The sequence below is a fragment of the Urocampus carinirostris genome, chromosome 1 (genome assembly GCF_059441175.1).
Source record: "Urocampus carinirostris isolate Australia breed hairy pipefish chromosome 1, RoL_Ucar_1.0, whole genome shotgun sequence".
NCBI lineage: Eukaryota > Metazoa > Chordata > Actinopteri > Syngnathiformes > Syngnathidae > Urocampus > Urocampus carinirostris.
The window spans coordinates 12281245-12298612 of NC_142349.1; the positions used below are offsets into that span (position 1 = coordinate 12281245).

The 17368-nt window shown below is 39.1% G+C and overlaps 1 protein-coding gene and 1 pseudogene across 1 annotated transcript; both read left to right on the plus strand.

Annotated features, from left to right (window-relative positions):
- The first annotated feature begins 2338 nt into the window (after nt 1–2338).
- Nucleotides 2339–2425, plus strand: LOC148373579 (small nucleolar RNA U3; annotated as a pseudogene).
- Nucleotides 2426–3325: 900 nt separating this feature from the next.
- LOC148373580 (uncharacterized) lies at nt 3326–17077 on the plus strand. The gene is made up of 3 exons (XM_088326911.1): nt 3326–4867; nt 5508–6146; nt 13540–17077. Exons 1-2 carry the CDS (start codon nt 3929–3931, stop codon nt 6027–6029), a joined length of 1461 nt encoding a protein of 486 aa, XP_088183037.1. The 5' UTR covers nt 3326–3928; the 3' UTR covers nt 6030–6146; nt 13540–17077.
- Nucleotides 17078–17368: the final 291 nt, after the last annotated feature.

The window sequence follows — 17368 nt, forward strand, 5'->3', positions numbered from 1 at the left end:
TGTGCTAAACTTGTGGGATCATATTCAAGAAGACTTGAGGCTGTATTTGCTGCCAAAGGTGGATCAACAAAGTATTGAGCTAGGCTGTGAATACTTATGTAAATGTGATTTCTTAGTTTTTTATTTTTGATAAATTCAAAAAAAGTTAAAAAAAACACTTTTTCACATTGTCATAATGGAGTATTTTGTGTCTAACTTTGAAATAAGAGATTAAATTAATACAATTTGGAATGAGGCTGTAACATAACAAAATGTGGAAAAAGTGAAGCGCTGTGAATACTTTCCGGATGCACTGTATATATATATATATATATATATATATATATATATATATATATATATATATACACACACATTTATTTATTAATTCATTTATTTATTTAAACAAGAAAAACTACAACAACATACTAAAACATATTTATAAGTTTTAGCACTCAGGAACAATGCTGTTGAAAACGTATTTAAACGATATGGCAGCGAATGAATTAATAAGCAGGGCAGACATAAAGCAGGGGTCATCAAATTTGAACCTATGCCCCTCTCCCCTTTCAAAACTATATATTGATTTAAAAGGTACATGTAATGAGGGTTTTTTGGGGCGGGGGATAGTAATATTTGCACTGTTACAGCTTTGCGGAATACATACTTTATTTGTTGATTTTGGATCTAGATGAAATACAATTCGAAGAAAACACAAGGGGGATTAAATTTCCCAAGGTTGTGTGCAAAGTGCTGTTATTCAAATGCAAATTCTGTAGCATAGACTCACACTGTAAATCATAGTGTATGACACATTAAAAAACAAATGCGTGAAATGTTGAAAAACTTTAAATCATTCTATAAATAAAAGCCAAACGGTATTTAATGAGTGTGCATATTAAATTGGTTTACTTATCAACTTAAAGTTCATTTTTAAAATAAACATTTTCTTTTTCTTTCTGCACATTTATGACCCAATTTTTTCTGTACATACTACTGCCCAACGAAGCCTTAAACGTCATATTTTATATGAAACATGATATATTACCCAGTAGCCACGTAGTAGCTTTAAAAGTTTAGTGAGTCCAGAACTAAAGTAATATTTTCATAAACAGGCGCTGGGAGAATCTGCAATCTCCACACAGGAAATCCAGTATCTGAAATTGAACTGCAAGGCAAACGTGCTAACCAGTCAGCAACCGTGCCGCCTAAATTGATGGAATTTATTTAGTAATGATTAGCGGAATAGTCAGCCTCATCCTCTTGTGTCTCTACAGTAGATTTTCCTTTTTTTTGTGAATGAAGAAAATTGAACTGAAGAAATATTGAACTTTGAAAATAGAACCAACATCTTTCGGGCTTTTTTCTGTATGGAAAAACCATGAAACCATGATTGTTTAATTGCAAGGCACCATTTATGCTGAATAACCTTGGCCATGTGTGTGAAGCAGTTAACCTGATTTTAGTAGGATTGCTATTTACTTTTTTTTTTCCTGGTCGTTGTGAAATTTCCTTTGTCTTACTTAACATTTTCGGTCTTCTTTTTTAAATGATTGTTTCACCATACAGTAAGTAGCACTTAGCCAAGGTTGGAATTGTAAAAAGACCCATCACATTGTCACGTTTCACATTGTCACGCATTGCATGCAATGCCACTACCACTGTTCAAAGTCAACTGCATGAGTTTTAAGAGAAGTCAAAGCCAGATTGTTTGAATTCTTTCTGTTAAACCCGCCAACATGTCAGTTTTTCTTTTGTTGCAGGATGAGCGATTGGAGCAAAAACCTCTTAAGATTAACATTAAAATGACAATTTCATCTCAGTAAGAAAACGTGTCGTACCAAACTGTGCTTCTGCGACAACCACAATACAGTAAGCAAAATGGGAGCAGACTGTTCATCGTCCTGCTTTATATTATTATTATTATTATTATTATTATATTATTTTGCACTCACTTTCTGTACAGTTCTCCTCTAAAAAACAATTGTTTCCAGAGTTCTTGTTGATTGCTTGTTAATATTCACTGGTGAACCTTGGTGACAAGGTGAAGGCTTCAAATTATTGTAGGTTGTGGTCCTCCTGTGGTCAGAAATGTTTCTCTTTTCATTGTTTTAGATTGAGTGATTTAGTGGGAGACAAATAAACTCTTGAGTGCTGCACAGGGTGCTTTTATTTTGGACTTTAAAGAGTAAGGAATCACTCAATTTGGGTATAATTGGTCATTGAAAAGAGGAAATGGTCAAAATTATATAACTGCATTTTCGGCCACCATAAGCTAAAATTGTCATGTTTATAGGTTTATGGCTCCTTTTGTTTTTGTATTACTTCTTTTAGTCACCTTGGAAACTCCTGAGGGGCAGAGACTATACTCTTAGGGATCATTTCTATAGTTTTTGACTTGTGAAATCCAGATGTTTTGGAGGTGAGAATCTAACTGGGTGGTAGGACATTACATCGTCCTCAATTGAGATTGATTTTTTGCAATCCAGAGATGGAATAAGAGTAGGGCTGTCTGTCCACTCCACGCATCGGCCCGGTATTGCAGTACCTCCGGGAACGGTGCATTCGCAATGATCGCAGCAAGGCTTTAAGGCTAGGACCTTAGCTTGGCCTTTTGGCTGAGGGTAAGAGTCCCGGCACCTAGGCTTTGTAGCGTATTATGAACTGGCCGATAACGGATAATGGATAAAGAAAATAGAACAATAACCCTTAAAAAAATCCCCCCCCCCCCTTGCCGTACTTTGTTGCATTTGTCAATTAGTGGGGGATTTAAGCCTTGAAGCTACTGAGAGGAGCCGTTTGGTTGTTGAACTGAGTGCTGTGACAAACTTCTTTTGTTGACATTAAGTGCATTTTCGATAGCATTTTTGCTTTTGGAGAGTTTTATATTAATGAATAATACAGTTACAAATTAAGTAAAGATTACTTCCCATTTGAACATCTTAAAAAAATAGGTATGGTTACAACCATAATTTATGAAATTGCATCTTAAACAGTAAAACATCATTAATCTTTTTATCTTGACTTAGTCTCTAATATTTTTTTTCTATATTAAGGATCTGCTCTACTCCTGCAGGCAAAAACTCAATTACTTTGACATAGATTGCAAACTACAAAAATAATTCTAAAAAAAATAGTCAGTAACTGAGATGTGCCAACTGTTGAAGTCGGTTTCAATGTCTCCTTTAGTCAGAGTGCTGCCCAGAGTAGTTGAAAACTCCACCTACCCCCTTTTTGCCTCTCCGCTCCCACCCCTTTCTCTGCTATCCCCTCCTCTCTTTCTCGTACTCTGGCAGAGAAATTTCGGTCAGAGTTATAATTGCGCTGTGCATTACAGGACTAAAGATCTAAGCTCTGAACCTGGCTCTATTCTTCCATATGGCCATGGGCCATATGGAGTCCATTTTAGCGGAACGTCTGGATTTCACGCAAAGACCGAAGCAAGGCTACAAACATTCTGATATCACTGACTACATGCGAGTGAGAGAAGACGGACTAAGAGAAAGCAAGAAGGTGGAGGAGAAGAGAGGAGGGTAAGGAAAAAAAGTCAGAGACCGAAAGAGGGAGTTGAGCAAAAGATACGGAGAGAGACATTTGAGAGAGAGAGAGAGAAAGAGAATACCGCTAGAAAAAGCATGAGAGAAACGTAGTAAGATTTGTAACCCAGCAAATTAGAAAGAGCATGGAAGCGTGAGAGTTAAAGGGGAGAGGAGGTGGGCCCCACTTAAAAAGTTTTGAGAAACAATTGCGAAAGGGCAAGAATAGTGCTGGAGAAGAGAAGAGAGGGAAACAACAGACAGGAAGGAAGGGGAGGGGGACATCTTAGGTGGAGGGCGCTTGAAGAGGTGGGGAGGAAAGAGCTAAGGAAAACTTTTATCTGAGGCACCAGATGAGAACAACAGAATGAGTGAATGACGGGACTTCACAGAGGTTTTTCTGACCTGTTTCCATGCGATCTTCTTTGGACATGCATATGGAAGGTGGGCAAGCAACAGGAAAACAACTATTTTTCCAGCCTACCAGAATCACTGGACCTTGTCCTTGCCAGCGCTGTGCCGGCCACTGTGGATCGAGGTACCAAGCACCATCGGGCAGACAGCCAGACCACCCACATCTGGATCCCCTCGGAAACAAACAGCCTTGTCGGGTAAAGGACGCTGGGGGAAGGGCATCTAGAGGTGGTCATTGCAGCCCTCAGAGACACCCTGAGTTCCTGGGGCCTGGCCCTTTTAACCATTCAGATGATTTGGCCAAACTTACTCCCGTGTGGGAGTTAAGCCATGCCCAGTGGAGCCACTTGAGAGAGTTTGGTGAGAGACGCTGCCAGTCTGTCAGGGAGAGATGTGACTGTGTTGCCACATACGACCACACTAGGGCACACCCCGTTCAATTCCAGATACCCCATCCACTCCCTCATCTCAGGATCAATGGTCAAGCGTATGGATATAGCAGGACTGTGCGCTGCAATGTATGTGTGGATAAAAGAAAGGAGAGTTCTACATACATCCCACAAAATGGATATTTGGAAAACCCCTTTCCCATGCCAAATTGGCACCGTGTACCAAAGTCTAAACCCTCAAAAAATGGAGATCCTCCTCAAACTTCTGATAGGCTTTGGGAAACGTGTAATGCACACGCCCACAAAGGTTTATTTCCCACTGAAGTCCCACAAAAGCACTTAAATCGAGATCTATCAAAAGAAGTTTACATTTGTAACCCAATTGTCGGTCCGGAAGCGCCAGTTTCTTACCAGGACGAGCGCTGTGGATTTATTTTACCGAAACAAGAAAAGGGGCAGGACTCTGTTAAGGATCAGATCCGACAAGTGGTGTTGGAACTAGAGGATGTTTTGGGAGGTTTGAAGCAGGTCCATGTGGAAATGAAAGAGGTACGACTTCTGATAATTCAAGTCCTCAAATAACAGCTCATGTGGTTTGTTTCTGTATGATCATGGGACCATATCACTTAATAGCACATAACGCGTTTGAATTGTACTACTATATCTCTTGTAGGACCACTTAACAATAGAAATACAATGCTATTTCATATTTAATTGATGTAAGTCATCCTGTATTAAACAATTAGTTGTGAGCTACAGTATAACACTTGCACAATAGCCTAAAAAGTAAAGACATTTGTAGGTTTTTATTTGTAAACCTTTTTTTTGTTTGTTTGTTGCTTGTGTTGTCTTTAAACCTTTTTTACTGTTATGTCCTAAATAAAAGAGCAAACCTCGGGGGTTACTAGTAGAACTGAAAAATTCACAAATGTACTGAACTATAGATTGTTGCTTTACCAGCAAAGCATTGTGGATTCTATCTCCCCGTAGGCTTCTTGTCAGGGGATTATGTGTGTAGGGAATTTTTGAGGTTTGTGGCTCATGATGGATGAATAAAGTTCAGAAAATGTCTTCCCTAAAACAGTCAGACATTTAAATGCCAAGAAGTATGCTCAAGACAACCAACCACAATTATGGGACTGTTCTACATTGTAAAAGCAGCCATGAATTGATGTTTTGTTTCTACCAGGTCGTTGAGCAGATTGATCATCTCACTGGCAATATGGACCTCGGCAAGGATCCGCACAGCATTAATAGTGGGTCAACAACTAATCTTCACGCCTCTGATGACCAAGGGGAATTTTCAGTGTCACCACCGCCTAATCGCAAGCACTCTCCGTTCAAACTTTCAAGGCAATCCGATGAGGAGTGCATCATTCTAAGAACTAACTCTCCATCCCCCGTTCACACAGCATCTGTTGTCAAAACACGCTGCTTTACCTCACCTGGATGCACTACAGACATGAAACATGCAAATGGGCATCCACCTCTACTGTATCCCAACCACAAAGGAGATAAACCTGACTCTCATTCGCAGAATTTCAATCCTGAAGTTGTCATTAGTAAGAGCACAACAATGCACTTAAGGACTCAAAAGCCTCCACTGTGCCCGCAGAACGGGATTTATGGCAAAGATTCACACCTGTCTAGCAAAGCGGGGAGGACTCCAGCATACGTCTTGAAAGGCCGCCAGAGCAACAGCATGGTGTGAAGAAGGGGAGAGGTGGTGGCAGCGGCGGTCTTCTCTAGTGCAATTGGGGCCGGAAACATGATACCCTGGGGCAGTGAGTGGAGGTCAGCGCAATTACATGCAGGGGAACAACTCGTGGTAAGTTCTCTGTACTAGGAATTCATTTGAGTCCTAACCACAGAATAAAGGGTAAAGGAGAATTGTCATTTTCAAAAGGCAGCTATTGTAAAAAGTGTGACAGCAGTAACTCCAACCACGGAGCATTCACCATATTGTTTTGCTGTGTATGGGCGAAACAACATAGCTATGAAGCACAGTGTGCCTGTTTTGCGAAGTGAGCACAGTACAAGTAGAACAATATTCAACAAGATAATACCAACATTCCTAAGAATTTGGCTTGCAAAAACCATTTTGCCGTGCCTGCCATTATGCGATCTCTGTATTGATCCATCATGGTGAAAAAGGAGCTTAATCAAAAGGCAAACCTCATGATTTACCAGTTGATATACTTTACTTTTCTACCCTCACCTCTGATAACAGAACAAGAGCCTGGTACACTCGGCCAAAATGAGTTTCCTCCACACACTCTCCCTTTCAAATTCAGTTTTCAAAGTGTTTATTGTGATATGCACAGTAAAGAACCACGTTTCCATGCACAGTGAAATTCTTACTTTGCTGTCCGCACAGTTTCCAGTGTAAAAAAAATAGAAACTAAGAAATTGTATACATGTAAACATAAAAGAATATCATGGATGATAAAAAGATAAAAATACAAAATTAACTCAAGATGAGTTAAGGTAATTAGATAAAAATATAGAAAAAAACATTTGAAAGTGATTGTAGTGCAAGAATGGTCCAAGTATGGTCCAGTTTAAAGTTTCTCTAGTGTAATAAAGTGTCTGAAGTGTGCTGAACGTGTATGCAGTGTATTGTTCGATCAGTAGCCGTTTGAAAGTCCGAAAATTGCGCGAGGCTTGCTGCTGTTAGACATTGAGAGAAGCTCAGTGCCATGTAATTTGAATGCTTCTTGGACACATCATTGGTATCCCAACATAAGAAGACCCTGGGGACAACCAAGGACATTTTGGAGAGATTATCTATATAGGCTCGCCTGAGATTGCCGTAACATCCTGTCGAACAGGATTAAGCAAATGGATGATTTAAAGATTTATGCCAATTTATGCAAGATCATTTTTTAAGTGATGACCAAAAGCTACAGTCTCAATTACAGGGGTATTTCTGTGTTTTACATAGCATTGCATTGCACCTTAATGATGGGCATGTGCAAGCAGGAATGCTTAACCATCGGTCAGCATTAAGTTATCACTCTAGACCAGTGCACCAATTATTTTCTGTCACCATCCACCCCCTCGGAAGAAGAAATATCCCCCACCCATTAACAAATAGGGGAAATGCACTGACATTGCATTGGTCCTATGTGCAAGCACAGTACAAGTAGAAACTTGATTTAACCCTTTCTGCACTGCTTTGATGGATTGATTTTTTTTTGTAATCACATAATATTGGGGGTGACAAAACGATTATTGCTAAATATCGGTAGTAGAAGGTCACCTCCGTGCATTCCAAAGCTCCACCTTTTCAGCATGTTTTCGCTGATAAAAAAAACATAGCGTCCTATTGGTGTGATTGGTGTGTAATGTCTCAAAATGAAAGCTTAATTTACTTGTGTTCATGCTGTCTGCTGCCAACAGTTTTAACATCACAAGCAATACAGTCTTTTCGCATCTTCAAGTTCAACTCCAACAGGGTCGCAATGAACGGCCACGGTAAACTACTTCCAACTTCCTCGTCTCTAGAGAAGATTTTTTTTCCTCTTAACTTGTCTCTCCATACCGGTCTTCTCATCCGGATTAAATGTTTTTTCATGCGATCACTTGAGGGTCTGCTCATCTTTGTGTCTACACTACTCAATGCTTGTACTAAGTCCTATATGCTATATGGGAGGCGGAATGAAAACATAACACTCTGCCAAGATAGCACCCTGCTCCCTAGTGAAATAGAAGTGCAATTGCACTTGGTTCTTAGAAAAAAGTTTCCTGTTGTCATATGCGCCCGGTTTCGCTCTTTGACAGACATGAAATATTACAAACAAGGGGCATAATACAAAGTCATAACAAAAGGCTGTTAGTATTCCCAACTTTTTGGGGGTGATGTATTTAAATTTCAGTTTTGACGTCATATTAATGCTTTTTCCACAACTGCTCTACTGTTTATAATGTTGGGCATGTTTACAGGCAGCTTAGTCACAGACGGGAACTGAATTGCGGCTCTCTTGCCAGTGACTAAAAAGGTTTTTTTATGCGTTTTTATGTGTGCGTGTTTTTGTGTCCTTCAGCTTGAGTAGTGTGTGGGCGGCGGGGAGGGCTGGATGTCTGCATTTGTTGGTGTCCCATGAATTTACTTTTGATTTTATTCGTATTTCCATCTGAAAAGCAAATATCTCTACATTTTAGAAATAAATAAGGGAATTAGCAACATGGGACTACAATGACTGAAGCAAAATAGTGCCCATCTATGATCATGTTTAATTAAATTAATAGTTTTTGGCTTCAAGAATGATGAAGAAATGTTTTCAAATTTCAATTTCGGACAGATGCAAATGTTATTCTTATCATGTATAATTACAGTAGCTATTGTAATAAACTTAAACCCCAATGTCAATTAAATGCAACTCATTTCATTGCACAAAAGCTTCAGGCAGCCCCAGTTGGGTTTATTCCACATCCCAATCATTAGCTAATAAATGACATGTGTGGACCGATATAACTTTTTTTGCTTTAATAAAAACAAAGTGTCATATAAAATTCAAATATGACATGGAACATTCATTTCATTTCATTTCATTTCATGGAACATTTTATTCTATATAAATGACCAATTTTCCCCATTGGGTTAAACCACAATCTTTTTTTGTTGTTGAAAATTATCTTTTAATGTCTACTTCATTACCAGCACTCCATGTGAATGACCGCTGTTATTTTACCAAAGTGTTCCCTGCTATTACAGTGTTTGTGCTTGCTTAAGATTTCCAAGCCTGGTAGGTAATTACATTTTCAGTTTTTGTCCATTCAGCATTATGATTCGAGCACACAAATGCAGATAAAATCGTGAAACGCAGACTTTTTTTTCCCAGCATGCATTAGTCATGCCTGAGGTGGAAGCTGGCGGCAGCTCAGAATCAGATTTTGTCAAAAGGAGACCACGGTGGCCCATTGCCTGCAGTCTTGCGACACTACAGAGGAGTCCTCATATTTATGGGATTATCACAGTTATAACCCCAAATTGCCATAATTAACCCATCGTTAACTTTTGTTTTTCATGGCAATTACGCATTACATCAGCCAGGCTTTGAACTAAATACGTGGAAGGAAAAGAAAGGGACACAACAACAACCATTGCAGATGTTGTGGTTAACTCCCTGTACATCCCTCTTGTGCAGACTATGTGCAACTACAGTGTATTTTTCTTTAAGGGAAAGCAAAGTCTGGTTTTGATCATAACCCCCCCTGGCCACCTGCCATATGAAGTGAGGCCAACGCTTGGTATATGTGTAGTGGCCAGGATGCCCCTTATCCATTGCAACAAAGGGACATCTGCGTCTTTAGTTCAACAAGCGAGTTTCTTCGCTTTGATGATGGGAGTTCAATTTATTTTTATAGGAGGCACACGATGTTACGTAATTGTTTTTGTCGGCTGCTTTTTCTTACTAACACTGGAAAAAATTGTGTTGAAATTGCACACTTTGTTTCTTATCCGGTTCCAATTATTTATGTTATTTGGATCCAAATATATTTTTAAGTAGATAATAAAAAACTCAAAATAAATATTTGGATTCAGACTAGTTTGGGTCCCACCATTTGAAAGAAAAGACCAGTAAAAAGACCCCACAAGCAGGAGTTGTGGGTTTGTACAATCATTGGCATATAAATGTATTATCTTAAAAAAATACTTTCATAATTTCATAACACATACACATACTATAAAACTGACACCTATAAACCAAAACGCACATTGCCCCATGATTATCACAAATAATTTTAATAGTTTCTTATTGATCAAGACAGCAAGCATATACATGCAAACCTTTTGAAATTAAAAAGTGGTAAATGTTATCGCCCCAAAAATCTTTACGCGTGAAACACAATCCGTCTCCAGAATATTAAATACAAAATACTTGTGCTCGTTTTAAACCGGAAGTGGCAAACTTTGATGAAGCGTTTTATTCACGTACAAATACTTCACCTCGCTTCAAAATAAAGCAGCCATCGACTAAAATACTATTTTTTGTTGTTGTTGTTCAAACTTGAAAAAGTGGCAGATTAAAAAAATAAATACATCGGAAGTGTAACACGTAAAGTGGTAGTGTTGGCCGGTATGCAAGTAGGCAAGTTTCAGAGCATGAGTTTATATCACTTCCAATTGATTAAATCTGCGTTTTTGTGATTTATCATGCTCACACGAAAACATAATTTGTCTTAGGGGTTTTAATTAGGTATATCAAAGTTTATGCATTGATTTGGGATTTTAAACATTTTCCAAATGCTGGAAGTCTACCCAAGCAGATTTTCCTTACTATAACATTTTCTGTGCTTTCCCACTACTCTAAACACAAAAGAATTGGCAACAAAAATCAACCTGTTTTATTGGTTTGGGGGGGCGGACATTTTGTCACACTGCACAAAATTTTAGATCACAGTTTCTCAGGCCAATCACAGCCATCCTTCAGAAGGCAGGTGGAATATGATTGGACGTTGTCCGAACCCGCTGCAACGTCAATGTAATGATCAATGAACAACAAGTAGCCAAAATAGCCTAAGAAAAAGACAGGTGAATATTGTGTATTAACTCATAGCCATCCAATATGATTAAAAATAGTGCTGTGATTAGAACGTTGTGGGAGGATAAAACAAAATGTTAAAAGGGAATCCTTTTGGCTGACTTCCGCTTTAACTAAGTCAAATTTATTTTCATCACTTGGAATTTAATGAGGACTGTGTCGAAAGGAATACAACAAGGCACAAAAAGGAATCATTACGGTGATAGCTGAATTTGGCCCAGTTACTTGGTTGCCAAACATAAAGGAGATGTAAACTTATACTTGCTGGGTTCCTGGGGATCTTTGGAAACTATATACTTGCAAATGAAAATGAGTGTTTTCGTAATACTGTACTGTCTACCCGTTGAAAAGTCATTCTAATTACAAGAAGATACAAGTGATGCTGACATTTTAAAGGTCTGAATCTCAATCTGAGTGTCAAAGACTTACTCAGTGTTAAATGACTGGCACAACAGATTGGGTGCAATATTACTCAGTCACACATACATTATTGTTCAATTTAAAATTCACGCTGAATCCAGGAAAAGCACAAATAAAGACTGTGCCCAAGTAAAATAGAGTTTCATTCAAATGTTCTAAAGCACATAGTCAAGGCCCACAGGCAGGATGTGGCCCTTGAGAAGGTTATGGCCCCGGAGATGATTTTGATTCATTATTGTATCATACACCAGGAACCATTTTTTTCCATTGTGTAAAACTTCTCCTTGAAGAAAGTGTTATCCGTGGTTAATGGATCTTTTTTATATTGTATTTCAAACCAATAATATTTTGATAAATAATATAGTCGAGTGAATGATAGAACATTTATACTATTATTATTAAATTTAGTCCAGTTTTGCTAAAATGGAAAATATTGGCTATTGATGGTGCCTGAATATTAGTGGCTAGCTTCGCTGAGGCAGCGTCTTGCATCACTTTTCTCAATAAAAACAAATTGAAAAATCAAAAATGAATGCAAATTATAAACCCCCAAAATATTTATTCTACTTAGAGAGCACATATTTAACTTTAGCAGTTAGCTTTAATACCTGTATTTTCATCGATAAAGGGTCCCTAGTTGCGACTAGCACAACATTAGCAACTAGCTTTACTTACAGCTTACTTACTTACAGCTGACATCAATGATGCTGTCACCCGCTGTATTAGCATTATCAACTGTCAGCTAGCATCGGCATCTAACATACTCAATTGAAAGATTGAAAATTAATGCCCAGCAAAAAAAATAAATCTTTTTTTTTATTCTTTAAGTACTATTTTTCTGTGATTTTTGGGTATCATCGGCTTAAACAGGAAAAATGGTCGATAGCCGGGACGGGGGAGCAAGGGCGGGAACGAGTACAGAAAAGAGGTTGGCAACAGGTATCAGGCAGGAAACAGGGCAAAACAGGTCGATGGCCGGGACGGAAGAGCAGGGCAGGAACGGGTCCAGAAACAGGTCGGCAACAGGTATTGGGCAGGAGAAAACAGGGCAGGAGAATGTCGGAAGGTACAGAGCTTGCCTAGCTGAAAGCGTAGGTTCGCAGGATGATCTGACAGCTTCCTCTTGGAAGCCGGGGGTTTAAAAGGAGTCAGGGAACCAATCAGCGACCAGGGCTGTTGCCGCCAACGGGGCAGTCACAGGTGCCCCGAATCAACAATCATGACAAGAGTTAGTGATTGTCTTTGGTATTGTCTAGCATTGATTTAGGGGTCACTCACTGTGACGAATACAGCATTAGCAACTAGCATTAAAAGCATCTTTCATTTCATCAGCCTGGCCCTCAGCTTGCAGTCAGCTTGAAGTTTTATTTGGACATCTGTCCATTTGACTTTGACACCCATGTTCTAAATGAACACTCGTCCCTCCAAAAATAATTCATTGCTAACAGTGTGGCACATTGTCATTGTTGAATCAGCCAAGAAAAGAAAATGCAGCAGATCTTAGAACGAAAATATTTTAAAACTTATACAAACACTAAACTCATATGGATCTGTTCTGAATTTTCTGCATACTGACTCATAAATTATTGTAAAGTCTGGGCCCTATTTAGTGGAACAAAGCTGATATTGTATTACCCTATACATTCTTTGCATAGAAATAGGAACTGGCCAGAATTAAGCATCTGGTGCTTTCTGTATCCCAAAACACATTTAGGATGTGTCATTGAGAAGTAAACCCACACATATATATAATAATCAAAACCACCCCAGGTACAGATCTCATAGAAATTTGGCCTTTTCTTTTGGCTGGCTGCATGAATTTCCAGTAGGTTTATTTCTTTTGGATTTTGGCTAAAGTGTTTTAACACTGTACTTGTATATTGCTCTCTTTTTTCCTGGATGCAAACAATGGCTATTATTTGTCTCCCGCATATAGGTCTGACAGCTTCATTTTTACAAGCAGACACTCTACAATTAATGACAACCTGCTGATTAGCTTTTTTTTAATTTGTTCTTAAATATAACACTGAATAGAAGGTAAGGGGACCTGGCTCACAACAACACAGAAAATAAAGCCTATTTTTCAACACACCACTGAGGGACTCTGCAGGCAATGTTCCTTAACAAGAAAATATTTGAGCTTAGGTCCAGGTTGTACGCACAGGTCAATTAGAAGAGAAAAAGAATACAGAATCACAAAGGTGACTAATGTGAGTCACGTCCTTTTCTTTTGTTCCAATGTCTTTTCAACAGGAGATCTGGAGCATGGCCCCGGGCAGGGATATTTCCGGGCAAAAATCTCCTTGTGAAAGCTAGACAACGTCTGAGCATGAGTTGCCAAATAACTTGAAACTGGAACTAAGCTGACGCGAAAAGGAGACGTGCTGCTTCCCAGCAGGATGCAAAGTTTTTCTCACCATCGGTTGGAGTCAGTTGAAGAAAAAAAACATGCCACAGCAGGTTGGGGTCCATCTTTTAAAATTGAGTATAAAGCAGCTTTTATGTACAAATCAATAAGAGGACCAAGAGTTGATTTAACAGCAAAGCTGAACAATGACGTGGATAGAATATGGGCACTTTGAATCTTCAGAGATACACACGACAAAATAAACACTAAAATGTAATATGAAACTTTTTTTTTTAAAGAATTGTTTACATGAGCGCAAGTCACCAAACAAACAAGCTAAACCAAGTGCATCTCTCTACCTCAAACACAGTTTTGGTCAACTTAAAGATTTATCATGGCACACAGAATCTTGACATCACAATGTTAACATTTTCTTTTAACATTTACACCTATAAAACTTTCAAGAGTCATTGTTTAGTGGCTCCTACTGGTAGAAAAGAACCTTAATTTATTAAAAAAAACAATATTTACTGAATGATAAGTAAAAAATACATCAACTATTATAAAGGTTAATGTTTTAAATGAGTCTTAGTTCTGATATATTTGTATTTATTTTACATAGCATGGGCTTAAACTAGGAGGGGGCTGACATTATTTTCCGCCACCTTGCTGCTACTAGTACCCAAAGAACCAAAACCTTATGATTGTGTGCTGCTTAAGTTGCACAAGACTGGGCAAGTAAATTACAAGAAAAATTGTGTTGTTTTGTCGCTTTGAGACTCTGTAGTTTTCATTTTTCCTTGTGATCTGTAGCACTACACAATACAGTGATAAATCTGGGGTTAGTTACAAATCACAAATTCTGGTAAAAGGTACAACTAATTAATTAATTGCCAACTACTGAGCTATCAAATGGATACAAAAAGAAGTCTGGCCAAAAACCTAAAAAAAGGTGCTGTTTGATCCCTTTAAATCGCCTTAGTTTAGATTCTTCTTTGTGCTTTTAGCACTCGTTGACAAGAGGCGTGGTGGGGGGAAGGAGTGATCGGACCAGAACGGAGGCAGGAGGCAGGAAGGGAGAACTCAATTGCGTAACGATCCAAAAACTTTTATTCACAAAAAATAAAAGTTGTCCAAAACTCTGGGACGTGACAAAACAAACAGTTGATTCTTCCAACTCAACTAAACAGGACAAGGCATAACAGAACGGACAAAGTTTTAAACTAAAACAGGACAAGGCATAACAGACCGGGAATGTGGATATATATAATGAGCCAGCACCCGCAAACCCCACAATCCAGCCTTAAATAGCAGACCAGCAATCAGCTGATCTGCTTCAGCTTGAGTTCGGGGGCGCGGCAGACTGGTCGCCATGGCGACCGTGACAGAGCCCCCCCTTTAAGGGACAGCTCCTGAGGTCCCCAAAAAAAAGAAAAAAAAATACTACCTCACGCCCCGGAATGGTTCGACGCTTGGCAGGGTTGGGGGGGTCCGGCAGGCAAACTGGACGGGCGAACACAAGGACAGACGGAATCGGCGAACACAGAGGACAGACGGAATCAGAACCGGCGAACACAGAGGACAGACTGAATCAGAACCGGCAAACACAGAGGACAGACGGAATCAGAACCGGCAAACACAGAGGACAGACAGGGAATCAGAACCGGCAAACACAGAGGACAGACAGGGAATCAGAACCGGCAAACACAGAGGACAGACAGGGAATCAGAACCGGCAAACACAGAGGACAGACAGGGAATCAGAACCGGCAAACACAGAGGACAGACAGGGAATCAGAACCGGGAAACACAGAGGACAGACAGGGAATCAGAACCGGCAAACACAGAGGACAGACAGGGAATCAGAACCGGCAAACACAAAGGACAGACAGGGAATCAGAACCGGCAAACACAGAGGACCGACAGGGATTCAGAACCGGCAAACACAGAGGACAGACAGAGATTCAGAACCGGCAAAACAGGAGCAGCGGAGTCGGACTGGCAGGCAGCGGAGTCGGACTGGCAGGCAGCGGAGTCGGACTGGCAGGCAGCGGAGTCGACCGTGACACTCGTTTTTCAACACAATACGGCGTAGTGGTCAAATATTGCACACTGTCCCTTAAGAGTGATGAAGAGTTTGGCCTAACACCAGCGATTCAGTTTTATTTTGGAAAACAATGACTTATATTTGTTCATAGTATCTGAAAGTTACAAGCGACACAAACAACCAGAATCCAGTATCGTTTCCTAAAATACCCTCATGATCAGGTTTACTCAATTGATAACTCGATTTAAGGCATTTCCTATGAGAGTCATCTTGAGGTGAGAACAGTACTTATTTGTCATAATCATCAAATAAATTGATAATGTACACCCATAATAAGTAAAATACCTTTTTATGACACAAAGTTCAATGGAAGGAAAGAGTGGCTTAGATGACCCGTTCATATTTACCGTAGCATAGTTCACACAATTATAAAAATATAATAATGGATTGTTGTTAAATATACAATTATACAAAATATATATTATATATGTGAATAAAGCTACTATTATTAATCATTATTCTTATTGAATATCTACTAACTAGCACCAGTAGTAGCAAACCTAAAGTTCATCGTAGGCATTGGTAGCAAACACTTAACATTTCCCTAGAACGTATTAAACAAAAATACCCTTACTAAGGCATTCAGCGTTCAAGTAAATCAAAACCAGATCACCACAATTACTTACCAGATATAAAAAACACTGCAAACGCAGATATTCCTATTGATGCCCAGTCATTTATTTGAATAGCTTGCAGCTACATACGACTTATCTGGTACATTTAAAAAGGCCTCTTCTTGGAATTGCAAATAAATTGCGTTTCTTAAAACTGCTTTTTGTTTAACTGTAGACACAACAGATGAGCATGTTGTTTTTTTAAATAGTGAATTTAAAAACGCAACTCATCATGCAACTCTTCTCTCGCTCCATTCAAATTGGGACTACTGTGATGATGTTGGCTGAAAAGGATTCTATTTTAACATATGTTAAAAATGAGACAAGTTTAAACATTAAAGGCTAGTAATTCTTTCATTTACCACTAGAAAAAGGCCAAGTATACTAATTAAAGAATTAATGCTGAAAAATGGTGGGTAAATTGCGAGGGTAATGGGAAGATGATTGTTGTCATTTTATGAGATTATTCATTCATTACAATTACCATTAGTTTTTACTTGGCACCTTGTATAAATGTAGCTACATTATTTTAAAGGTTTTTTTTTTACACACAAAGGACATTTTCCTTTTTGGGGCTGGGTAATGTGTGCAAGATGAGATGGAAGTACAGTGTGTGTGAAATCTGTATGCGTGTTTTACTCCAATAAATCAAGTATCTGGTGGAGGAGAGGGAACTGCTCTGAATGTCCCAACTTTTTACTTTGAAATAAAAAGAAGTGACTTATCTCCGCGTCTTTGTCTCGGGATTTATGGGAGATTGATTCATCAACAAAGACAATGTGCTACAACAGGCAACTCGTTCTGACCGGTAGGTGGGGCTGCTTGTTCTTTTTTCCCCAGGCTTCTTCCTTACATTTGAGGCCGGGCCGGTTTGTCTGAGCTTGTGTTAGTTAAAATTTTGTCTGAGAATTTCAGCCGGCTGCTCTTGTGGGCTCCTGCTGTTATCACACTTCAGCGCCTTGGCACGATAACAAGTACAGTACTGTACGCTCATCCCAAAGGCAAATGATAGATT

Excerpts from the sequence above, each read along its gene's own strand:
- LOC148373580 (XM_088326911.1), top strand. The coding sequence starts at position 3,929 with ATGCGATCTTCTTTGGACATGCATATGGAAGGTGGGCAAGCAACAGGA. Across the intron at positions 4,868-5,507 it reads TCCATGTGGAAATGAAAGAG|GTCGTTGAGCAGATTGATCA; the intron begins GTACGACTTCTG and ends TGTTTCTACCAG.